At 39.9% G+C, this 26,556-nt stretch overlaps 1 protein-coding gene across 1 annotated transcript in view; it reads left to right on the top strand.

Annotated features, from left to right (window-relative positions):
- The window catches only part of cacna1db (calcium channel, voltage-dependent, L type, alpha 1D subunit, b), a 131,944-nt gene that overhangs the window by 80,994 nt on the left and 24,394 nt on the right, over positions 1–26,556 (top strand). Inside the window, exons 25-41 of the mRNA XM_071475653.1 lie at positions 1,508–1,595; positions 1,766–1,873; positions 2,030–2,082; positions 2,167–2,313; positions 5,056–5,257; positions 9,226–9,384; positions 9,832–9,942; positions 10,341–10,418; positions 10,955–11,038; positions 15,416–15,544; positions 16,228–16,293; positions 16,463–16,554; positions 16,684–16,843; positions 16,947–17,074; positions 17,934–18,030; positions 18,202–18,304; positions 20,390–20,491. Coding sequence (XP_071331754.1) covers positions 1,508–1,595; positions 1,766–1,873; positions 2,030–2,082; positions 2,167–2,313; positions 5,056–5,257; positions 9,226–9,384; positions 9,832–9,942; positions 10,341–10,418; positions 10,955–11,038; positions 15,416–15,544; positions 16,228–16,293; positions 16,463–16,554; positions 16,684–16,843; positions 16,947–17,074; positions 17,934–18,030; positions 18,202–18,304; positions 20,390–20,491 — 1,907 coding nt within the window. The remainder of the gene's footprint in view (positions 1–1,507; positions 1,596–1,765; positions 1,874–2,029; positions 2,083–2,166; positions 2,314–5,055; positions 5,258–9,225; positions 9,385–9,831; positions 9,943–10,340; positions 10,419–10,954; positions 11,039–15,415; positions 15,545–16,227; positions 16,294–16,462; positions 16,555–16,683; positions 16,844–16,946; positions 17,075–17,933; positions 18,031–18,201; positions 18,305–20,389; positions 20,492–26,556) is intronic.

The following is a 26,556-nucleotide window of genomic DNA, read 5'->3' as shown; positions in this document are numbered from 1 at the left end:
AAGTTATCAGAGACATAGCTGGGCAAATGGCATCTCAGGTCCCATTCACTCGTGGATCAACTCTGAGATGCCCTGTGTCCATCAAAAAACGTCAACGAATCACTGATTTCAAAAATGAATCTGCTTTATTTGGTGTTTCTACTGGTTTTAATCCCCTGCTCAATTTGTTATGGAGAGGAGTACACCTCTACGGATAATTCAGCTGCTGGTTAAAACCTCATGAAAGTATGGTTCATAAATTAGCAGTTAGTTAGTAAGATTAGTAGTCTAAGGTCCCAGCCCTTCCCTGATGTCCTGTGTCTGCCATTCAGTGTCAGCATAAAACACTGACTTTAAATGTGAAACTGCTTTCAGTGCTTTTAACCGTTAAAATCAACGGGTCTGTTTATAATGATAATATATAAATATTGGTCTTTGCTCTGTTGTTTGCAGGTTATTAAGAAGTAGTTTAACTTCTTTGGAAATATGCTTATTAGCTTTTGCCATGAGTTAAAGGTCGAGGCAGACGGCCGCCCACCCTGAGCCCGGCTCTGTTGGAGGTTTCTTCCTGTTAAAAGGGAGTTTTTCCTCCCCCCCTGTCGCCAAGCGCTTGCTCTTTGTGGGAACTGTTGGGTTTTTCTCTGTAACAAAGTAAGGTCTTGACCTTACCCTGTAAAGTGCTTTGAGATAATGTATATTATGATTTGGCACTATACAAATAAAATTGAATTGAATTGAATTGAATCAATACCACTCCCATGTGTGTTTGTTAAATATGAAGCTGTAACCAGTAGGTGGTTAGCTTAGCTTAGTACAAAGACTAAAAACAGGAATAAACAGTTAGCCTGGCTTTCTGAAGGTAACAAAATCTACCAACTAGCACCTCTAAAGTTCATAAATTAGCATGTCACATCTTGTTTCTTTAACTGTTTAATCTGTACAAGAACCTAAGTGTAAAAATGACAAGTTGTGGTTTTACAGGGGGTTATGTGCAGGACCCTTTCTTGGCCTGGTGCAGGAAGGGAATGAAGGAAGTCACTGTGCCAAGAAAAAGTCCAATAAGTAAATCTCAGCATGTGCTGTGATGAGCACTTATTACATTTAGTATCAGAATCAGAATCAGAATCAGTTTTATTGCCAAGTATGTTTTCACATACAAGGAATTTTTTCTGGTGATTGGTGCAATTGATCAGCAACAGTGGGGCTCTCTAGCCTTGTTGATAAGGCTAATAGCAGATGGGAAGAAGCTATTTTTGTGGCGAGAGGTTTTGGTCCTGAAGGACCACAGCCTCCTGCCAGAGGGGAGTGTCACAAAGAGTTTGTGTCCAGGGTGGGAGGAGTCAGCTACAATCTTCCCTGCACGCCCCAGAGTATCTGCCCTCTGTTTAAAACCAGTATGACACGGAAGGCTAGAGGGCAAAATAAAAACATACCAGATTTACAACACAGAAGAATTTTCACATTACAAAGCTGCATTATCTTTTTATTCAATGCTGAATACACTGGTGTGTCTTTGTGTCTTCCATAGGTCCTCTGCTATCTCTGTGGTGAAGATTCTCCGTGTTCTGAGAGTCCTCCGCCCACTCAGGGCCATCAACAGAGCCAAAGGACTCAAGGTCAGAGTAACAATAATACAACATAGTGTAGTGTGTACCTCTATATGTGTCTTGTGTGTGGTTTTCCATTTGACTGTGTCCCTAAGTGTAGTTGTGCATTCATAAAGCATTAGGTATAATGCGGTGCTGTGTATTCCTATTAACATTGCTTAACTGTGTGTCCTTTTCAGCATGTGGTCCAGTGTGTGTTTGTGGCCATTAGGACCATTGGCAACATCATGATCGTCACCACCCTTCTGCAGTTCATGTTTGCTTGTATCGGTGTGCAGCTCTTCAAGGTACAGTGAAGAAATGGAATGAGGGAAAGAGTGATAGAGGGTAATTGGGTCACACCTAATGGTTAGCTGGCTTCTCTTCTGGTTCACCAAATCAACTTGTTCTTCCATGTAAATCAACAAATAATCAAATAGTTCTCTGGGGTCTTTTTAATAAAGGGGAAGTTTTATCGTTGCACAGATGACGCAAAGTCCAGCCCAGAGGAGTGCAAGTGAGTTCGTTTAATTATTTAAGGTTTCTAGGTCTCTGTGTGTGCTTGTGCGTATGTGGTTATCATTTCATCTTTAACTCACAGGGGTACGTACATTCTTTACAACAACGGGGACACAGCGCTGCCCATGGTGAGGGAGAGGATCTGGTACAACAGTGACTTCAACTTTGACAATGTTCTCATGGCCATGATGGCTCTCTTTACCGTCTCCACTTTTGAAGGATGGCCCACGTAAGTACTGCTCTGTGTCTGAGGTACAACTCAGATTTGATCATCATTGATCATTATGTGGAATAACACTGAGACTCGATTTATTTAATGTTTGGTAATTTTTCACTGTTCATCTATTTCTGAATGAAACTTGCAGTTAGAGTTATGTAGCATACCATGGCCACAATATTATAATTTGAAATCCTTGTTAAATGGGGCACCACTTTCCAAAGTGACAGAGATTTATTAATGTATAAATTCAATGTGTGTGTTCAAAATGTGTTACTTCTCAATTCAATGGATCTCCAGTCTCTACTTCAAAGAAACACAACAGGACAATGACTGAGTTTAAGAGATTTAATTATACTACAGAGTTAATGCGATGTCTAATAATCAGCAAGATGACAATGGAGAAGAAGAACAGGTTTATTTAATGAACAGTGTCGTTAAATGGGCAATGGTGGGAGAGAATATGTTATGTATGTTATAGATATTTACAAATACAGCTAGACAGCTAAATTATATGCTACTATGTCTATGAATGAAATCTGATGATAGAATATTATTTTATCTCGACATCAACCCATCATGAGCAGTATTTTAAGAGCTCACTTAGTGTGAGTTGTGCTGTAGCTAGAGCCCCTTGGCTGGAACCCAAAGCAGCTGAGAAGTATGGTGGGCACTGGGTGGATGTTCCCGGAGGTGCGACCTTTTACGAAAGTGACAGTTCTGCCAATGTCTACACTATATATATAACACTCCAATTACAGTACTTAACTTTAGATAGGCCTAAATTTAGAGAAATTAAAGAGGACTTATTATGTCAAATGTTTGGAGCAGTGCAGTGAACTTACAAGTGCATGCGTCTTGTGTAGGGGGCGTGGAAGCTTGCAGGGGGTGTCCAGCTTGCAGAGGCAACAAAAGACAGATTGAAGTCAGTAGGTCCAGGAAGTAAGGTCTGGACCCCCAATGAGGCGTTTCATACAAAGGAGAAAATTGGGTTTTGCCCTGACAGAACCTTGTGACTCTGTAGACCATTTACATGCACAAAAAGCTATATAACATACTATAGGAGAGGAAAAACTCAGAAAAGCATGATAGTAATTAAAAATGACAAAATAGTCGGAGGCACTTCTGTTGTTTGCTTCAGATGGTCTTGACTTTGCTTATAAAATTAAAAGATACTTGTGAGAAAAGTTACATAGAGCATGTGGAAGAAAAAAGACAAAAACAAGCAGACAAAGATAATAAAGTGCAAAAAGAAGTGACAGATTGGCACGGAGCCAAAAGCAGCAGCATATTGGCAGATGCCAAAAAGCCAGACAGTTTGACACAGTGCCAAAAAGCATGGCAGTTTGGCACGTGGCCATTAAGCAGTGTGAGTACATTTCAGTAGCATTACCCGTCTCCTCCTTTTGTTTCAACTAGAGGAGCCAGTAACTTTCTATAGAACTTTTGAGTTGTTTAATCTGGAGTTTACCAATAAAATGTGCACATCCGTCTTCTACCATGACTATAAAGCATTAAATGAAACAACATATAAACCTAATGGCACTAATAATGACAAACATGGATATCATATTTCACATCATGCCCACATCCTTCAAAACCTTAAAATAATCATAATACAAGTGGTTAACTGATCAAACAATATAATGAATGTTTCCTAAAGCTAATAGTAAATAAGTGTGGGTTACAGTAGTAGCAGTACTTTTATATTATTATTAGTAGTAGTATTATTATTGTTGTTGTCGTTCTTGTTCTTGTTCTTGTTCTTGTTCTTGTTCTTGTTCTTGTTCTTGTTCTTGTTCTTGTTCTTGTTCTTGTTCTTGTTCTTGTTTATTATGACATTAGTTTCTGTGTGAAGGATGCTGACAGTATGGTCACATGAAAGATATTTTCTTGAAATCTATTTGTTACATTTCAGCTCCATAGAATAGAAATTTGGGAATTGACTACAATTGATTGCACAAAAACGTCACATAGGTTACATAACAGCTAGATGGTTCATTTTATAATTTTACTCAGATCTTTGCCTTGAAGATTAAACTGTTGATCACTTGTCAGGATTGGAATGTGGCTTGTAATTCATGATTCTAATATCTAAAGAGGGACAGAGGAAGAGAAGGAAACCTGTGTGTGTGTGTGTGTGTGTGTGTGTGTGTGTGTGCGTGCGTGCGTGCGTGCGTGCGTGCGTGCGTGCGTGCGTGCGTGCATGCGTGTGTGTGTGTGTGTTTTTGTGCGTGCGTGTGTGTGTGTGTGTTTTTGTGCGTGCATGCGTGCATCTGTGTGTGCATGCATGTGTGGGTGTGTGTGCATGTGTGAGATAGAGAATCCAGGATTCACACCTTACTGTTAATCACAGTCCTTTTGGTATTACTTTTCCTATATATGTAACAATCAAGTACCAATTCAAAGTTTTATTGTTACAAAATGGAGATTTTGGTTGGTAATTCCAACCTCTTGTACATTTGTTGATCCTCTGAAGATGACCATTTCACCTATGGTCTGGTTGTATATGTCTCTGTGACCTGCTAAAAGCTGGTCTGTTTGTGAAAGAAAGACCCTTTGTCTCTGTTTCCTATCAATTTGATAGTTTGATGGTGGCAAATGTAAGAAAGTGTCAATTTCGGGTCCGTAAATTTGCATGTCCTTCTTTCTTCAACTTGTGACTGATGCCAGGCCGGGTATGTCCACAACAGTTAATACGAACAATTACAGTTTGCTGTCTTGACTTTCTCTCTGTGTTGTGTGTCCTTACAGCTTGTTATATAAGGCCATTGACTCCAACAGAGAAAACATGGGTCCCATCTACAACTACCGCATTGAGATCTCTATCTTCTTCATCATCTACATCATCATCATTGCCTTCTTCATGATGAACATCTTTGTTGGTTTCGTTATTGTCACCTTCCAGGAGCAGGGGGAGAAGGAGTACAAGAACTGTGAGCTGGACAAGAACCAGGTAGGAAGATCTCATAGTGTGTGCGCATTTGAGTATATGTTTGTGTAAAATATTGATCTATCGAATATATGTACTAAAAGTCCCAGTCTCTGCTACTCTACTTCTGAAATGCTATAATTCATATACCATCAGAAACTTTGCCACAACATATTAAGAAATTGCAGGGGTCGGCAAGCAGGTTTGGCCATGGGCCAATTTTTTTTGTTTGTCTGCTACTCTTCACCCACAATGCTGTCTTCTGCTGACAAATTGTGTAACAGCTAATCACGTTTCTTGCTTAGTCCATATAGAGTATTTGTTTAGACAGTGCTGTTTTATATGTGAGATGCTATATGTAAGTGTTTTGATTTGAAAATTAAATCGCTGCTTACCAGTTAGCCCCAGCTCAGGATGAGCCTTCGGTTGTCTAGCCTGCAGACAGGTCTCTGTTCTAGCAGGCAAACTCCACCCTCTTGGACTGCTGTTAGTGACGGTAGTTCTTGCTCTGCTCCCGAGGAGAACTGGCACATGTGGTGCTACAACAAACTTGCACTTGAACAAGAACTGTTGTCTTCAGGTACAGTTAACAGCTGATAGCTGTTTAACAGTTAACATGGTCTGGTTAGCAGTGACTGAACTTTTGAAATTAAATATCAAAGTATAGCAGCTTTTAATGACATAATCTGTACAATTAATCTGAAAAGTAGATTGTATGCTAAAGTAAGATCATCACCCACAATCACATTTTATACAACTGACCTATTTACTGAACTGATTTTTTTCCATATTGTACACATCTCATGTCCCTATTTCATAGGTCTGTCAAGTAGGCCACAGAATATTAAAACTTCCTGTCAGAATTTTTCAGAATAAGAGTTCACAATAGCTTGAAATAAAGCATTGCTGCAAAATAAAAAAAATAAAAATAAAAAAGCTAAAAGTATATAGCAGTGGCAATTACCAGGGCCCAAGCAAGCATTTCAATACCATATGCATCCATTATTGTTGAAATTTTGCAGGCCTGATGCAGGGCTTTGGTCATTTGGGTTTTCAAACCCCTGACCTTGGTACCCCCAGAGAAGGTGACTTACAGGTTGCGCCACTGGGTAACCATGTGCTACACACAACTTCACACAAGTTGAGGCAATGACATCACATGTGCAAAACTGGGGTGCTTTTGCCTGTTTCACTTTAAAACACTTAAAATGGTCAAAATGTTGGTGTGCCAGTCCTGAAAAAATCATACATCAATCTGGGGGTTTTGGGGGTATCATCAAATATTTTGGTGACTCAGCCTACAGACCTATCTCAGCTCTGTAGGACCTAAAGGGGATTTATTGTGATGTTTTTAAGTTTGGAAGGTGGAATGTTAATCATGCCTACTTTAATCAGTCATTACCAAAGTTAATGCATGGACTGAGTATTGACTTTAGATCATCTGAACCAAATTTCATACAATTCCATTAAGCCAATTCCGAGATACAAATTTTTCACATTTGTCGCGCCCCCCTAGGCACAGAATATCCTATTCTGACTCTATAACAATGCTAGGAACAGAGGTCTGGAGTCATGCACAGAGTTTCATTACAATAGCATTATCCAATTTTTATTTATGAGCATTTATGTAAAATTGATCTCAACAACACAGGTTTAAAAGTTTATAATTTCAGAAGTCTTGATAACTTTTTGTCAGCATTTTCTGCAGATGATGTAGAACAAGTTTTGTGTGGAACAGATGATCGGCCTTGGACTAGATCATTTTGGATTTACCTTACATTTTTTGAAAATTACTGGAAAAAATTGGCATTTTTAGAACAGGACTATTTGAGCAAATATACATATACAAATAATTTCAAAGATCAAAATGACAAAATAATTTTCACCCTAGTCCAAGCCGTGAGAGAAAATTGCAAAAACATAAACATCATTTTTATAGTCACACCTTTCAGACAATTATTAACGAGGTCCAAGCCCACCGAGCCATCTGTGCCCCGGCCGCTTGTCGAGACCACAGGTGTCAGGTTGAAGGGTTTCTGACGGGTCAAACATAGTAAAAGACCCCCACCCAGTGGCCAACATGACCCAAATACCACCCACAAGTCTGAGGCATACCGTTACCTAGGTGTGCACCAGGACAGTAAGCTGGGCTTGTCCCTGAACAGGGATGCCATCTACTGGAAGGGGCAGAGCCAGCTCTTTTTCCTCAGGTACGTGGTGAAATGCTACATATGTTTTAGAAGTCAGTGGTGAAGAGTGTCCGCCGCAGTCTACTGGGGCAGCAGCATGTCACACAAGAACACAAGGAGACTGGACAAGCTGGTTAAAAAGGTTGGGTCTGTGTTTAGCAGGAGTCTGGATTCACTCAGAACTGTGGTGTAAAGATGCAAAAACTGTAAGATGCTACATGTGAAAACACCCTAAAGCAGTGTGATATCGTTTCTCTGTTGTTGCCTGTTCATGTGGTAAATGGACAATAATTCATCCTAAAGAGCATTGCCTCTGTGGAAATTGCTAATTTTGTTGAAATCTGTTGAGTATTAAACATCTCCAAGTGTACTGTATTGAAATGAATAAATATGTAAGTAACTTCATTTACTAATTATGAGAGGAATACCCATTTTTTTCCCTTAAGTGCCTGCCCTCAAAATGTCTGTGCACGGCCCTGCCAGTGAAGCACCTACAGTTGCAGCAAACCTCTCATCTCAGGAGGCTCAGGAGATTCTTTGTCCCCACTGCCATCAGGCTATATACAACTACACAGCATCTCTGTCTAGTTTCTGAGTAATCAAACTCTGTCAAAAAGTACCACCTAGTGGCCAGGATGCAGCAAATATCTGCATAACTTACATTAAAAAAACAAAATCACAAATATTCAACTGTAGGGGATACAATTTTGAAAAAACTCACACATCAAGTGTTTTGCTCAAGTGTTTTGTCAAATATGTTGATGAAGTTTGGTTAAAAATTAGATGAAATTGAAAATGAACAGACATAACACATTGTAGGAAGATATTGAATATCACTGCAGACTCAATGTTTGACCCATCTGAAGAATATTCACAACACTTGATATCAACTATCTAGGGAATGTCTGTGTCAATTTTGGTGGCATTTGAACAGATACTTGTGGAGACATAGATGTTTATTGATTTTGCATACTCTGAAAAAGTAGAATCATGATGTCAGAATTGACTCTCAAGACTGGATGTAAGAGTTTTGTCACAGGTCAGTGAACAACCAAGAAAAATTTCATCTTTGTAGGACAAACGGCTGAATTATTTTTAATTTTTTAAATTAGGAAGGTGAGATTTGGAGGATTTTAGATTTTTCGTGATAGGCCAGGTCCCTTTAATCAATCAAATTTAAGGTATGGACTTAGGAATGACCGTAGATCATAAAACCAAATTTCATATGAATCCATGCAGCCAATTATGAGATATAAACTCTTTTGTACATAGCCTCAGTTGTTACTTTCTAACTTTGTCATTCTTTGATCCAGCAGTATTTGCTGCTCAGACCCCTAAAAAACTTTTATTTTGTAGGCAAAACTGCTAAAGAGGAAGTGATTTTGTGGGTAACTGTTGCTGATGTAACATAGATCTATTTTAGTACAGTGCTGCAGCAGCCAGGCTATGTGTCTGTCATTCACTCTCAACGTGGATAAAAGTATAATAAGCGTCTTCAGGTGGGGGAAATTCTCTATTTAGACATTATAACTAAATGTGGGACTGTCCATCTGGTATTGTAAGATTGCAAAAAAAAATCTGATTATCAAAATAATCTGATACGCCAGATATTATTACTGACGGGCCAGTTTTGGCCCATGGGCCACCAGTTGCCGACCACTGATGTACTGTATCCTACTGACTGGTCTAAACAATGACTGCATCTTTTACATAAGATGTCCTGCAATGTGCTGCAATTTTACATGAATGTGTTTGTCTGTCTGTTCCTCTATTTGCCCCCACCTACCCTCTCAACCATCACAGCGTCAGTGTGTGGAATATGCTCTTAAAGCTCGTCCTCTGCGGCGCTACATCCCCAAAAACCCCTACCAGTACAAGTTCTGGTATGTGGTCAACTCCACTGGTTTTGAGTACATCATGTTTGTCCTAATCATCCTCAACACCTTGTGTCTGGCCATACAGGTTAGTGTTCTCCATTTGGTCCTTTAAGTAAAGCTGACATATACTATCCAGTGCATCTACATCAGTCATTTAATGATATATAAGTGGCTTTATCCAATTATCAGACACTGACAATGATTGATAATTAAATGAATTTCCTCCTATGTTGCATGCAGTTACAATTGTCATTGTCCATGCCTCATAATCTGAATACAATTTGCTCTTATGTTTTCTTGATATCCATCAAAATACAGACACCAACATTGTATTTTTCACTTAAAAGAAAAAATTTCCATGGAGTACACATAATTTTGTTTGCAGCAGTGGGTATTATGGTCTTTCTGTTATCAAAAAGATTTATATCAACCTAAAGAGATTACCATGGCAATTACTGAATACATGTACATTTAGAATACATACTGTGTCAGTATCAGTCTTTGATCAGTCTGTCTGCCTGTCTCTGTCCAGCACCATGGTCAGTCTCATCTGTTTAACTATGCCATGGACATCCTCAATATGGTATTCACTGGGGTTTTCACAGTGGAGATGATCCTCAAGCTCATTGCCTTCAAACCCAGAGTAAGTCTCCTCTCCTCTCCTCTCTTACAGATACTGCAGTATTTGTAATATCTAAGCAAAGTACATGCAAATATATGTCAAACTAACAGTATGGTTACATTAATCCTCACCCTCAGACTTTAACCTTTAGATCTCCTTTAACATTTTTTTGCCTAATTCACGTTTGAATTTTTATGTGAAAGCACTCCCCTGTTCCCTTTAATCCAGCCAATATATACTCTTCCTGTCGCTCTCACATCCCCTCTGGTTCTCCTTGACGATGCTCATTCTTGGGCTCTTTGGCCACTGGCTGTGATGCTCTCCTATCCTATCCTCACCCTCCAATACTCTTTTCACCACAACTCCCCCCCACCCCCCCCACCCACCCCAACCCCGGCTGCACATGCTGCCATATTCAGGGCTATGTCGGGGACGCCTGGAACGTCTTTGATGCCCTGGTGGTGATTGGCAGTGTAGTCGACATCATACTCAGCCAGGTAGAAAGACATCAGTATGTACAGCTCTGTCAGTCCTTCTTCCTGCTCTCCCACTGCTGCTGCCACTCTCCTGTTTTTCTTCCCTTCATATCTTTCCTCCTTCCCTTCACTCCTATCTATAGTTTGATCCAGTTTCTGCTCATGAAGTCTGCTGAACCTGTTGTGGACCACAGACCATATATACACACTGATGGGCTAGAAAAATTTCCTTTAGCTACCTGTGTCTACAACTAAACAATGTTGAATACCAACATATGCATTACACTAAGCCACTGTTCTATACCAATTAGATCTTATGAAAGTCTGTGGTGGCCCTTTCTTTCAGTCTGCCTATGTATCAATAAGAGAAAAAAATATGTTTATATGCTCACAGACTCAGTGGCAGGAAGGATTTGACTTTGACAACCTTAATCTGTTATATCAAAACTTTTTGATGTTCTCCACTTTCTATCTTTCATATTGCTTTTCTTACCTCTTCTTCCTTTTTCTATATTGCTCTGTTCTTTTCTGTGTGTTTTTGTTGCCTGTGCTTGCAGAACTATTTTGCTGATGCATGGAACACGTTTGATGCCTTAATTGTTGTGGGTAGCGTGGTTGACATAGCCATCACTGAATTCAATGTAAGTAGTCATTTATCACACAGACAAGTCTGCCTTACCCTGACTGTTCCAGCTCTAGCATCAGAGTTGCATTCAAAATCACAACATTTTCATGCTTTTGCTTACCTAAATTAGAGGACCAGTGTGTAAGATTTAGTGGTTGTAGATTACAACCAACTGAAAAGCCCTCACTCCCTCACTCCCATTTTCCAAGCATGTTGGAGGACAGTGGTCATCAGGTAAGTTAAAAATGTGCTCGTGCTGGGTTCCCTATGTAGAACACAACCATTCTTTGTGATTATATACTTATTAAAACATGAATATTACACTCTATTTCTGCTTATAAATCTCCCTAAATCTTACACATGGGTCCTCTAATGTTCTCGAATAAAGCCATGATTTTATTATATCTGAATAATTATGATGACATTGCTGAACTAATGTGATTTCACAGTAGTTTCTGAATGTATGTTTTCAAGTAAAACAGCTTTATTAGTTTATTTTGAGAGGTGCTGCACATTAAATAATTATTTAACTGAATAAAGAAAAGGGAAAAAGGTGACAGGAGACTTTCACATCTGCTGCAATGTTTGTCGTGCTGTAATTTTTCCCCTCTGGTGTGAACAAAAATTGCAAGTTGTGAACGTACAGTAGATGTACAGTATTTGATCTGATGATTATGTTCAGATATCTTGAAAAACAAAGAATTACATTTTTTTTTTTTTTTTTTTTTTATTTATTCTCCAAAATCTATTGCCCATTTTTGAAAATGAATTGATTCAATTCAATTCAATTTAATTTTATTTGTATAGCGCCAAATCATAATATACATTATCTCAAGGCACTTTACAGGGCAAGGTCAAGACCTTACTTTGTTACAGAGAAAAACCCAACAGTTCCCACAAAGAGCATGCGCTTGGCGACGGGGGAGGAAAAACTCCCTTTTAACAGGAAGAAACCTCCAACAGGACCGGGCTCAGGGTGGGCGGCCGTCTGCCTCGACCGGTTGGGTTTAGGAGGAGATTAAAAAGGGGGGGTGGGGGGAGGAGAGAGGAGAAAAGAGAGAGAGAGAGAGAGACCAGGAACAGCTGTATAGGTAATGGTGTTATCAATAATGATGACAGATAACAGTGGTTAATAGTAATGATGAGTAGCGGTGGATCTGGATCCTGCTGCTCCAGAGACAGAGATACCTGCAGAATGAGGACAGAGAGAGGGAGAGAGAGGAGAAGCACAAACTACGGGAGAGAAAAAAAATACAAAGTTAATGGCATAAAGTAATCGAGAGAGAGAGAGAGAGAGAGAGAGAGAGAGAGAGCGAGCGCCCAGTGAATCATGGGAATCCCCCAGCAGTCTAGCTCTATAGCAGCATAACTAAGGGATGGGTCAGGAAATACCCGAGCCAACCCTAACTATAAGCTTTACTAAACAGGACAGTTTTAAGCCTGATCTTAAAGGTAGAGAGGGTGTCTGTCTCCCGAACCCACACTGGGAGCTGGTTCCACAGGAGAGGAGCCTGATAGCTGAAGGCTCTGCCCCCCATTCTACTCTTACAAACTCTGGGAACCACAAGTAGACCTGCATTTCGAGAGCGAAGTGTCCTATTGGGAAAATAGGGAAGTATAAGCTCTCCAAGGTACGATGGTGCCTGACCATTAATGGCTTTGTAGGTGAGGAGGAGGATTTTAAATTCTATCCTGGATTTTACAGGGAGCCAATGCAGAGAAGCTAACACAGGAGAGATGTGATCTTGTTTCCTAGTTCCTGTCAGTACTCGTGCTGCCGCATTTTGGATCAATTGGAGGCTTTTTACTGCATTTTTGGGACATCCTGACAATAAAGAGTTACAGTAGTCCAGTCTTGAGGTAACAAATGCATGAACTAGCTTTTCAGCATCCTTTAGACACAGAATGGGTCTGATTTTAGCAATATTGCACAGGTGGAAGAAGGCTGTCCTAGAGACTTGCTTTATATGTGAAGTAAAGGACAAGTTCTGGTCAAAAATGACACCAAGGTTTCTGACTGTAGCACTGGAGGCCAAGGTAATGTCATCCAGAGTCAGTATATTATCACATAGTGTATGTCTGAGGTGTTTTGGGCCAATTACAATAACTTCAGTTTTGTCTGAATTTAAGAGTAAGAGATTACTGGTCATCCAGGTTTTTATGTCCTTAAGACACACCTGAAGCCTGGCTACCTGGTTAGTCTCACCTGGCTTCTTGGATAAGTACAGCTGGGTGTCATTAAATAAATTGATAAGAGACTGTAAAAATAAAATGCCCACAGTTTGAGAATCCAAAATGTTATTAGGAGCTGTTGTTTTAGAATACAGCCCAGTTATCATTTTAAAGTCTTGGATGTTATCATTTTGTGCCAAATTGTTTTGCTTGTAACCTCTTTGAATCTACTATGCTGCTATTGCAAGGCCACTCTGTGTCCAGGTTTGAAGCCAGTGTAAACACAGACTCCATGTTTGTTGCAGGCTTGTTCATGTGAAGCTGTTTGTTTGTCCTGTCAGTCACTTGCTTTTGATGAATGTTTGAAGAAGACACACTCTACACTGAATTCTAGGATACATATTAACATACCAAGTAAATATCACACACAGAGAGTTACAGCAACAGGGTAAATACAGTATACCCTGTCAGCACTTTATATACTGGTAGTTGCTGTGCTGTACAGTTCTACAACACCAGTGTATTTATTTTTTTTATATTTCTTCTTTTCTAATGAATAATTCCCTGCACATAGCCACCATATTTGGGTATATCAGATAATTTTGCTGCCTTGCTAAGAAAACTATTGTTCCCATACATTACAAAAAACAATGTCAAACCCCCTTAAGCTAGAAAAAGCATCACAGGAAACACAGGAGCTTAATTAATTTCTCTTAGTTCAGTTTAATCATTATTTGACTAAGTGTAACTGTTTCATCTGCTAGAGTAATTGTCACACAGCAACAGGACTTGAGAAAAAAATGTTGCCTTCAAACTCTTAATATTTAGGATGTTACTGTTAGTCAGGACACCAGTAAATTTCAAATCAGGTTAGATATAGAAAGTCATATAATTTAACAATAATATAAACAGTGGGGTGTATTAAATATCTAATTATAGTACATCTAGCATGAATTGCAAAGTCATTAGGTGAAATGTTAATTGTATATACTGTATATATCTGCTATATTTAAATTGTAGACAAGACAATAGTAATAATAAAACAGAACAAACAATATCATCAGCGTCAGTACTTTCTTTTTAAACTGTACAAACAAACAATAATTCATTTTCCTTCACTTGTACACTTGCATATCATGTGTTACTGCTTAGAACATTAGGTAAAGCTTTGGTGTAACAGACTTTAGGATTCATGATGTTGATGTTCTTGTTTGAGCTATGTGATTCCATTTTAGATATGTCCAAGGTAATGATGATATGTGAAGATGTTTGCAGCAGCATTGACTTGTGAACCGTTTGGTGTTGTGCAGCTGGAATGTGTAACTTGGATTAACCTTAGGCTTTTGGTTTCAAGTCAGCAGCCATTCCTGTCGTCAAGGTGATAGTGGAGCCAGGGGTAAGAAGAACCCCTTCCTCCTCCATTTAAAGCCCTTCACCCTTTTGTGTTAATGCAAAAGCTAAAACAGGTCTTTCTGTTGTCGCTCTCTGTCACTCACTTACTGATGAAAACATTGAGACGCTTTCTTCCAGAGCTTCTGGTTTCACTCATCCAGTAAAATGTGAGGGTTTGTGAGTGAACTCTCAATGATTGTCAAAGTCCTATTTTGAATCCACCTGATTTGTTGCAGTTTGGCTCGTTTTGTTCAGCTGACATTTTGTCCTGTCTGGGTGCATGGCATGACACAGGGGAACAGTAACACTCTATGGTATTTATTTAATTATTTATTTGATTTATTTATTCATTTCACCATAGCTTTTCCAAGTCAGACCACCAAAATCATGTCGACATTATATAAGTTTACATTTCTTGTTAAAGGTCTTGTATGTTTATTTCAACAACAAGAGAGTAAATGGTCCATCTTGGTGATTGTGTCAACTATAAAAAAATTACAGTTTGGTACAGTTTTTGGTTTGTTTGTCTTATAATTCCGTATGGTGCTTGTTTTTAATCAGCCATTCAAAGTTAAATGTAGTGAATGCTAAGTCTTCCAGGGCTGTTAATAGCATGTTATTTAAGACAAAGATGCAGAAAGATCACAAACTAGGAGATGTCATCATTGTAATTATTAACCACTTATAAACTGCTTGTAAGACAATGTTACATGATAATTGAAAGAATGCATGTATGACTGTGCATGAATGAATGAGTGGTGCAGAGGTTTATCAGTGTCTGTTTGGATGTTACACTTTCTGTTTTTTCTCCTTACCTCCTCCACTTCAGAACACAGAGGACAGCGCTCGCATCTCCATCACCTTCTTCCGCCTGTTCAGGGTGATGCGATTGGTCAAACTGCTGAGTAGGGGGGAGGGCATCAGGACTCTGCTGTGGACCTTCATCAAGTCCTTCCAGGTGCGAGCATAAGATGAACAGCCAGTAAATGTACCTTTTGACTCTGCAATTACAATCTGCGAGTTAGGTTAGGTTTAAGTCATTAGAATGACGTAAGAAGGAAGCTTTAAGAAACTAGCAAAGTATTAAGAAAACACAAGGTGCTGTGTTGGTGTGAGTGTGTTGGTATAGGTACGATTAAAACATGGAAGTCCATTTTGAATCATCCATGAGTTTGAAGCTTATTAGACACCAAAACACTGCACAGTATTTCAGAATATTATGACACATCTGTCCGAAAAGTTATTATGTTAAGTGAGTCATTTCATCCTCTTGATCTGCAAGGTAAACAGTAGAATGATGGTGTTCATGTTACAGGGTATTCTCTGCTTGAACATATTCAGTTGCCAACACTGGATGATATTGCATTGGGTTGCAGGAAAAAAATAGCCAGGTTCATCTTTTTTGCCATGGCCTTTTGTGTCAGCGCCCATGTAGCACCAATGCAGCAGTCTTGTTTTAAAAATTAGAAGATTGGATTTTGTAATATACTGCTATTATCTGTCTGAATGTAAACTGAGAAACTATGTAGAACACAGAGATTTAACCAAACAATTTGTAACCCGTGGATCTTGTGCTGTAATTGGGTTTTGATAATTTGCATCATTCCAGTTTGAGACTCTTTCTTTTTTTTCCTCACTCAGGCTCTTCCCTATGTTGCACTCCTGATTGCCATGTTGTTCTTCATATATGCTGTAATCGGAATGCAGGTAAAATCTAGTAATTTTTTTGAAAAATAAAACCAGACTAGATGCCCTGCAGGATATTTGTTGCTTTCAGTTTTTTTTCCACAATCATCATTTTACTTCTGTCTTTTTGTACAGAATCTGAGAGTGGGCTGACTGATTCTCTAGATGACATTTCTTTGTCTGCTTTTAGGTGTTTGGGAAAATAGCCATGGTGGATGGAACACAAATCAACCGCAACAACAACTTTCAAACCTTTCCTCAAGCTGTGCTGATGCTCTTCAGGTATTTGTGTTTGCATAGCTAAAATTGTCAGTTACAAGCCATGGTAAGTCATCATACAAGCATAAATACATGTGTAAAAAAAACCTTTGTTGTGCTGCTGTATTTATGTTATTTGTTGTTCTTTGTTAGGTGTGCTACAGGTGAAGCCTGGCAAGAGATCATGCTGGCCTGTCTGCCAGGGAAGCTGTGTGATTCAGAGTCTGACTACAACCCTGGAGAGGAGAGAACCTGTGGCAGTGGTTTTGCCATTATCTACTTCATCAGCTTCTACATGCTCTGTGCTTTTCTGGTAATCTTCGGACGTTAGACTGTGTGCAGTGCCAGTAATGTTTCAACACAGACTCTAGCTTTCACATTCCTGCATACAACAGTGTTGCATGTTCTGGTTTCAGATCATCAACCTATTTGTAGCTGTTATCATGGATAACTTTGACTATCTGACACGTGATTGGTCCATTCTGGGGCCACATCATCTGGATGAGTTTAAAAGGATCTGGTCCGAGTATGACCCTGAAGCCAAGTGAGTATTCAGGATCCATCAACTAAAGCTCTCTTTTGTTATTTATCCTGTAAACTCTATACTGCTGCTTAGAAATATTTGTGTCAGTACAGATGAGATGGTGATTGTTTTGTAACAATCTTGATGGCTCTTCTTAAGTGCATTGACTCATTACCAAGTACTTTTTAACAGTGGCGCCGGCAGGATTATATTTCATCATCTGCTTGGTTGGCTGCCACCTGTTCTATATAATACGGGATTGTCCCATAGTCCCATTGTCCCATCATCCCATCCAAATTCTCCCATGCTGTGAATAATGTAATGTCAAGTAAAACCAACCCTAACTAACCCTAACCTACAAGTGGATTGCAGAAGTTTATCAATGAGCAGTAGACTGACAACCTCTATTTGCTGTGAGAACATGCATGTATGGTTGCCTTTTATACATAAAAGTAACCAAACAGTGCAGTGCACTGATGGCTCAACTGGTAGAGCGTAGGTTACATACAACATATTAACCACAGTGGTCCAGGTCTGCTTTCCTATCCAATACTAATTGTAAAGCAGTAGTACACTGCATTTTTTGGGGTTATATAGGGGTTATGATATTTAGGTTATATATGGGTTATGATATTTATGGGTTATAAGCACATGAAAGACTGTGCGTCGACATTTTGAAATCCCACAAAATGTTTGCAAAAGTCGGCATTAAGCAGGCAACATATTCCCTCATTTAGCTAAATATACAAACAAAATCATTTTAAAAAAATGTAAGCACAGTGCGTACAGGATTATGGCTGCTGGCACCACTGCTTGTGGCAGTGGTAAAAACTGTGTTTAGTGGCGTAACGTCTTTCATTTGATTGTATCTTATTTTCAGGGGCAGGATAAAGCATCTTGATGTGGTGACTCTGTTGAGGAGAATCCAGCCTCCACTGGGCTTTGGCAAGCTCTGCCCTCACAGGGTGGCCTGTAAGGTGGGTTTCCACAAATCAGTGACACACCCACACCTATACAGAAGGAGAAATACACAATGATACACTGTTGTGATCATCGTGGTGGTAGTGACCACTGTTGTTGTCATCACAAAAGTATTAATTTCACATTTGGTGCCTTGTGTTAAATCTGTACTTTGAATTATTTTTCAGCGTCTGGTGGCGATGAACATGCCCCTGAACAGTGATGGGACTGTCATGTTTAATGCCACCTTGTTTGCTCTAGTCCGTACTGCTCTCAAGATTAAGACCGAGGGTGAGTCTGCACCTACATGCAGCTGAGCAGAGTGGACATTGGCAAGCAAGCAAACATGGCTTATACTGTTGTCTGCTAAAACACGGAAGAAAATGTGGGCTTTTACAGTGGTGAACTAAACAGACAAAAGAAATAAATTCACTGGTCAGGATAGAGGCATAAATAACATTAAACCAAACATACCAGGACATCAATTAAAGCTTTAATATTAGTCAGTTATGCTCAAAAACTGTTTTTATAAGTCTGCAATGAGCAAACATTAGCTTCTTTTGAATTATTTACCTTGGGGACAGCTGGGACGGCTCATGCAGTGTGTTTTTAATGAATGTCATGTCATGCTGCATGCATGTCGTAAGAGGAATCAGCGTTGGAGATAAAAAGGGTGACCAGGTGTTTTCATATGATATGGTGTTTGTTTTTCAGAGAAGCTGTGAGTTTTTCTAAATTTGAGTGATCTGTTAGTAAATTGTGCCAGTGGGTTATGGATACCTTGTAGTATGTAGTATGGTCTTTTATATTATTTATATATTCATTTATTTATATTATTACATTATAAGGAAAGCTTTATCAGTCAGACTAGAATCTGGCATACTAATACACATAGACTAAACTGGTTTCATTAAGAGGAGACATTCCTCAGAAAACACTTGAAGATTATTTAACCTAATTTAAAAAATAAATTATTTAACACCTCCAGAAACATTCCGCCATTCATCATAGCAACCCTTGATGCTGAAAAGGCTTTTGACAAGGTGAACTGGTCCTTTCTGTTCACCTCCCAAAATCACTTTGGATTTCAACCATATTTCACCAACTGGATTACAACAACCATACTGCTTCTGTCATAACCAGTGGATTCAATTCAATTCAATTCAATTTTATTTGTATAGCACCAAATCATAATATACATTATCTTGAGGCACTTTACAGGGTAAGGTCGAGACTTTACTTTGTTATAGAGAAAAACCCAACACTTCCCACAAAGAGCAAGCGCTTGTGGAGTTATATTAAAACCATTCCCATTACAGAGAAGTACTCAACAAGGATGACCATTGTCCCCACTATTGTTTTCACTTTTCAGTGAACCCCTAGCAGCCTCTAGTAAATATATATCTATAAAATATCTTGGAATCCACATTTCTTCAAACTTAAGTTAATTTCTCAAACTTAACAACACGCCCCTACTGCAAGAAATAAAAGACAATCTGGAAAGATGTAACTCATTATTATTATCTTTAATTGGCTGAATCTCAACAGTTAAAATGAACATCCCTCCAAAAATAAACAACCTCTTTTCCATGACCAACCCCCAGGCTGGTTCTCCTCTCTTAATAGTATGGTCACCAAATTCTACTGCAAAAAAAAAAAAAAAAAAACATGAATTAAACAATGTGCTCTCCAAAAAATAAAGAAATACAGCAGAATTCAGGGCTACAAATTTCCTGTTCTACTTCCTTTCATACCAATTACTGTACATCTGCCACTGAACAAATAATATCAAATCACCATGGCTAGAAATAGAAAATAACTCATGAACTGAGTATCAAACTCCTCCCATTTATAGAATCCATAAAGAACTCATGCTTGCTGCAAAAACAATACCATTAACACCACTCTAATTGCCTGCTGGAAAGTGCGCTTAAAGGGCTCAAAATGTCTGCTAGAGAGCCATCATGCCTGTGATGGTTTTACAGTGGGACAGCCCTAAGCCCTCATGGACTTGGGAATGTTCATGAGGGCATGTGCCTGAAAGTCTAATATGAGTCTGGACATTGGGACTGGGTCAGAGTCTTAAACTTGTTCTGGTCAGGATGCCTATATGCATAGTCTACATTTTGCCACAAGAGGGAGCTGTAAATGTTTAATATGTAATTTCTCCTCAGTGCCTGCTGTTACATCAGCATGATTGAGAGATGTAACTTTAAATTTCAAGATTTGTGTTACGTTGTGTCATTGTGTGTGTGGGTGAAAGAGAGCAATAGAATAGGTCACATGCCCCTTAATACATTGGCATGCTGATCACTGGTTGCTTTTAACCAAAATTACATTACAGTTAAACTATTCACGTTTTCTCTCATTTCCAAGGTAACCTGGAGCAAGCCAATGAGGAGCTTAGAGCTGTCATAAAGAAGATCTGGAAGAGGACCAGCATGAAGCTGCTAGACCAAGTGGTGCCCCCTGCAGGTGGTCAGTGGTCCTCACATAATACTCGTGCATCTCACCAACACTCACTTTCTCTGCACCACTCTCTTACTTAGTTGATTTTAATAAACACTGTTTCTCATTAGCATTCTCCAAAGAATTAATTTATAATAGTTACCTCACATGTCAACCAGGAAAAATGACATATAGCAGAAGGGACATGGCTGTTCTCTATGATATTATTTTAAGATAAGAGACTTGGTCAATGTTTCAACCACCTGAAATGAATCCAGGCTGACTACACTTTCCCACTGTGAAGGAGCAAATTATAACTTTTTAATAAACTTTTTAAAACCAAGTGAAAATGTTTAATACACAAATGAAAGATTGAGGGAGGCTCACTGATTTTAAGACATGCAAAGGTTAATCCATGAGAAACCTACAGCATCCTGTTTTTGCTTTTCTCAATCAGCAAGGCCCACTTGCTGACCACAACGAACAAAATGAGATAGACAGAAGAACAAACTTGACTGTTAACATATCCTTTCACTTCATTTCACAGAAACTCTCCTTATTGCACAGAGACAGTTTAACCGCTGTCTCTGACATAATCCCACAATTCTTTATCATTGATCTTGTTTACCTAAAGTTATTCAGTTTCTCTTCCTCTAGCTATTGCATATACTGTATCTTACTCAGATATAAAACCAGAAACACTAGTATTTTAAAATTCAATGCTATTGTGTTCATATGTTGTTTACCAAGCCTTTTCTCTCTGTGCAGAGGCCTCATTCTTACAGTCATCTTCACCAACAACTTAACAATTTAACAACTAAACCCACTGGACTTTAGCTGTAAGACCTTAGTTTGATATGGTCATTAAACTAGGTCTAAGTGACATTGTACCAGGTTTAGTCAGTTTAGATATGCAAGGTGCACTTTCTTTTTTAACCACTTTATTTGCATCAGTTGTCTATGAAGCAGAAGGTGTGGAAGTGGAAGTGAAAGCCAAGCTGAGATATACCATTCATTTGTGCCATATTTGTAGATATTAAGTCATGTCAAACTCTTTTCTTTTTTCTTTTATGCTCTCTCTCTCTCTCTCTCTCTCTATATATATATATATATATATATATATATATATATATACATACATATACATATACATATATATACATATTACATCATAATTCTTTTGCAGACAGATTTGTTGGTTATTCACTTTTGGTTATTCCTACATCAGAGGTTTTCACATCATAGAGCGTCATAACAAATGTTACTTCCGTTACTGGTACATCATCAGCTGAGCATGATGTATGGGTCTGTGTGGCTTGCCATTACACAATATGTTTCATCCAGTTTTACATCACAGTTAAAACAAGAAATACATGACCGAAAACTGTTGAATATGAGCATATGGTAAAGCCAGAGTGTGGTTTGCTCTCAGACTGCAAAAGCTTTCCAAACAGTATATCATAACCAGATGTCAACTTCCACGTCCTCCTTTCTACAGCTATACAACTGTGGGCTGTTGAGTCATTAAGGGTCAGGTATGATTTCTCTTTATACAAACAAAGAATAGAGGAGCAAGGACAGGCACAACTCAGTTGTGGTGGCAAAAATGTTTTACCTTGTTCAATAATTGAAAAAGAAGATCTTCACGCGTCAGCTGTCTTTCTTGAGTTTAATAAACATTCATGAATGGAGTCACACAAACACAACCGAACAGTAGTACAGTCAGTGAGTGAGTGGCCTGAAGATGTTACCCAGGGCCACAGTCTTATAGTTCCAAAAACACATTCCACAAAGACAAAATACGATACTCTCTCACGGGATTTTCTCTGTGCTGAGTCTTCACCTGCTTGCCTCTCCCCCAACGCAATGTATGAACAACACACTTATCACAACGAGAAGGGCAAAGACATCCACATATATTGTCTACATGTGTTCTTCATTAGTTCACACAGAGGTCTTTCACACAACCATAAAGGATGTACAAAGGTTAGGTTCAAAAATTTCATTAGAACTATCCGCACTGTCATTGGTTACACAGTTTTGAATAGGCACACATGAGTTATACCAAAATTTTCCATTACACAGTCTCTGAATGACATTGTTTTAACTAATTCCCAAATAGGTGTGAATGTACCCACAGTCTGCACAGAGCTTCCTTTAGTTGTGTGCATGTTGTTTTTCTAGTGTCCTCCCACATTCCCACTATGTTTCAGCTCTGCTGTGTTTCAGAACCTGTAAAATATAATAATATTTTATATATATATATATATATAGCCCTCCTCCTATATATATTATCCCAGTTGTCATTCAAAACAAGCTTGCCTCTTCCTCGCTTCCATAGCAAGGAGATTGGTCTAGTGAAACACTCACTCATGCTAATCAGGCTGACATAGTGTCAGTTTTCAATCAAAAACCTCTTCTCACTTCTCACAAAAGCCTTTAGACAACTGTGCTGTCGAGTCCAAAGCTAAACTGTCCATCAATTCCAGTGCACAACTTGGTCCCCGGGCACTCCATTCCCAATCATATAGTTACACGCTAGCTCAAGAACAGTAGCAATACTGGTCAAAGGCTAGCCTTAGTACAAAGTAGCAATACTTTCACCTTAGGAAGTAGAAATATTTCCTGACACAAAAGAGGGCTTGGCTGCTACACCTGGACCAAGCTGGGCAGAGGCTGACCCCCAGGTCTCTCCCTTCCAAGACAGACCACTTCCAGTCTAGCCTCACTGACAAGTGCTAGAAGGCAGCGGCTCTGTAAGTAAGAGTCCTCAATGCTTCTTCTATCCTGATGGCTTATCAAGCCAAGCTAGAAGATGATATGACTGCCAAACGGGATACCACCTTATTGGAAGAAATCTGTGTTATAATGGACCACGTCCTCCGTCTCCATAACGTGGCCATGCAAGCTACAGGGAGAGCCATGGGCCTCACAGTTCTTCAGGAGAGAGCAGGCTGGCTCGGGCTCACCAATCTGACAACCAAAGAGAAAGCGGAATTCCTTGATGGTCCTATCATCCCTCAGGGTCTCTTTGGTACAGCCGTCACCTCCATGCAGAAGAGATTTGAGGAAAATAAGGGAGATGATGAGGTGTTACAACTTTGCCTGCCAAGGAGAGTTCAAACTGTTGCTCCTGCAGTGCAACGCTAGTCATATGCACAGGAGGCCTCCCTCCTACCGCCAGGCTTTCAGGATCCCCAAGTGCCTAAAGTGCAGGCAGCCTCCCAGGCTCCCAGAAGTTCCAAGAGCCCGTGGTCTAGGAAGCAGTCTCCCCAGGCCAGGTCTCAGCCAGCACTACCCCTTCCTCCCACTACCATGATTGTGAGGAAGAAGAAGCGGCCAACCCGATAGCCTCACCTCTAGGGGAGAGCAAGCCCAGTTTGCCCCCTTCAAGGACCACTCTGTCCCCTTCCAGCTCCAAGTTTGACAGGATGTGTTCCACACAGAGTGTAGAACCCAGGTGGGCGCTCATGTTCCAGTGCTCACCAGAGGGAAACAAAGACAATGTTTTCAGTGTTGTCACTCAAGCACTTTTGTAGTGCATTCTGTTATGAAAATTCCTGATGTGTGCATCCAGACAGACTGCCTAGGCTGCTGTCAAATATTACAAAAAAATAATAAGAAAAAAATGTTGAAAAACAATTCAATCATGTCTGCCGTAACATAGTCTGTGTGTTGTGTGTGACAACACAGACAGTCCAGGCCATTCATGAGAGCCATTCTAGATCTCCGATCCCTAAACCAACATCTAAGGAAATACTAAGTCAGGATGTTGACACACACCCCTCTGCTGTGGTTTGTGTGTCCAGGAGATTGGTTCACATCAATCGATCTTATTTCCACAGCTTATTTCCACATTCCCATATATCCCCCACAATGGAAATATCTGAGATTTGCCTTTCAGGGGATAGTTTATGAGTTTGTGGTCCTGCAGTTTGGTCTGTCATTGAGCCCAAGGATGTTTGTAAGCAATAGCCCAGCTAAGGGAGCGGGGGATCCGCGTAGCCACATACATTGACGACTGGCTGATGGCCACCCACCAGGAGGTGGGTTGTCACTCAGAGGTTCTCATGTGACACCTAGAGAACTTGGGTTTTCACATAAATATAAAGAGAAGAGCATGATTTAGCCTACTCAGCGCATCACTTTTATAAGGTTCATTCTGGACTCTCCAAGGCAAGGCATTTTTATCCTTAGAGAGGGTGGGAGCTATGCAGGCAAATCTGCCGTTGTTTCACAGGGGAAGCGTGGTTACCATCAAACTATGTCAAAGGTTGTTGGGCCTGATGGCCTCCTCTGTAGTGGCTATACCACAACAGCTGTTAGCTGTTCACCTGGGTCTGAAACATTTCTTTCCTCTCTTGGCTGAGGGGGCATCATGTTCTAGTGAGGACATCTGAGGAGCACTGGTGTTTGCATACTCTGTGTCCAGTTCATGCGCTATGAACTTATTTGAGCAGGACACAGGGTTTCAGACAGAGTGATCAGTTTTTTGTCTCTTGGGCAAAAACTCATATGGGAAAGCTGGTGTCTAAGCAGTGTCTCTTTCTTTCTTTCTTTCTTTCTTTCTTTCTTTCTTCCTTCCTTCACACTGAAGATTGACAGTGTTTTTACAAACAGACTTCTGGCTTTGATCCAGAACTGTGGGGACACTTCTCCTGATGGAGGGTTTTTATCATGAGGATTCTGTCCCTTCAGGATCTGGTCAGACTCAGACAGGCTGCTAGATTCAGTTTTCAGTTTAATTAGGTTTTATTTTCTTACATTGGGGTTTAGGAATCAGGTAGCAGCCTTACTCTCTGTGTGTGTGTGTGTGTGTGAGAGTGTGAGTGTGAGTGTGTGAGTGTGAGTGTGAGTGTGTGTGTGTGTGTGTGGATGCTGGCAGTGGGCGGCTGCAGATGCTGACTGTCTCCTCACACCAGAGTGAAAACCTTGAAACGTCTCAGTGCGACATCCGACTCCTCCCACCTGTCAGAGTGTCCACAGTTTGTTTTCTCAGTGGAATCACTGGGGATCTGCCAATGTCATGGGCTCATTTTAAAGGGGTCTTTATTCAAGATGTGTGTACAGCTGTGTGCTGGGCCTTGCCTCACACATTTAGTAGATTTTATAGGTTGGATGTTACGGCACCAACTCTGGCACACTCCATCCTCAGTGCAGGCTCTTCTCAAAATGTGGATCCTCTCATTTGAGGTGCTACTGGGGACAGTTGTCTTCTTTACAGGCTTGTCTGGCAACCCAGGAGTCAGTATTTCTCCCATAGTGAGACCTGAAACAAATGCTATCAAAGAGAACTTTAGGTTATGGATAGAACCCCGGTTCTCTGATTAGCATGAGTGAGTGTCTCACCAGACCACCCTCCTTGCTATGGAAGTGAGGAAGAGGTAAGCTTGTTTTAAATGACAACTGACACTATGTCAGCCTAATATATAGGAGGAGGGTCCCTTCCCCTCCTGACATAGTCATCACTTCTTTCCGAATTGAGCATTTTGTAGTTTCTCTCTGGCTGTGTTGGGTGATATAGAAAGACATGCTTGAAGATGGATCATAATTGCATCAAACTCATTGCTGTCTTTGATCCACTGGAGAGAATCATGCTTCCATCTTCAAGTATCTACCTTTGTATGTCACCTTACCTTACCCTACTTTACCTACTCAATTCTTCTCCAGCTAAAATGCGTCAAGGAAAGGTGACGACCAAAAAAACCAAAATAAACAAAACACATTTCATACACACTGCAAGTCAGCCTCTGTTTTTCTTGTTAAGTCTCTCTCCCCTTGCTTCAAAAAACCACTTAATCTGAGTGAATCAGACCCATGCTTGATCAGCCTCCCTGCATGGCAGATGATGTGTGTAGTTACAGCTTCCTCTGTAACTAAATGTAGTTTCTGTGTTCTGTCTTGCGAAGCGAGTTGTAGGTTTGAATCTCACTGCTTCTCTAAACTCTTTTACCTTGCTTCCTCCTTGCATGTGCTTCTCGCTATAGATGGTGTTGTTTTTTTGGGGGTACATTTACAAACCTCTGCACATCTGTCTCTGATGTTAAATGTGTTCAATTCTGCAGTTAGCATGTGGCGTTGTCTGTATGCTAGTA

Source organism: Trachinotus anak, unplaced genomic scaffold (genome assembly GCF_046630095.1).
Source record: "Trachinotus anak isolate AG129_WGS33_773 ecotype Australia unplaced genomic scaffold, CSIRO_AGI_Tana_v1 ptg000004l, whole genome shotgun sequence".
Lineage (NCBI taxonomy): Eukaryota > Metazoa > Chordata > Actinopteri > Carangiformes > Carangidae > Trachinotus > Trachinotus anak.
Note: the sequence above shows the minus strand (reverse complement) of the source record. Positions and strands in the feature narration are given on the sequence as shown.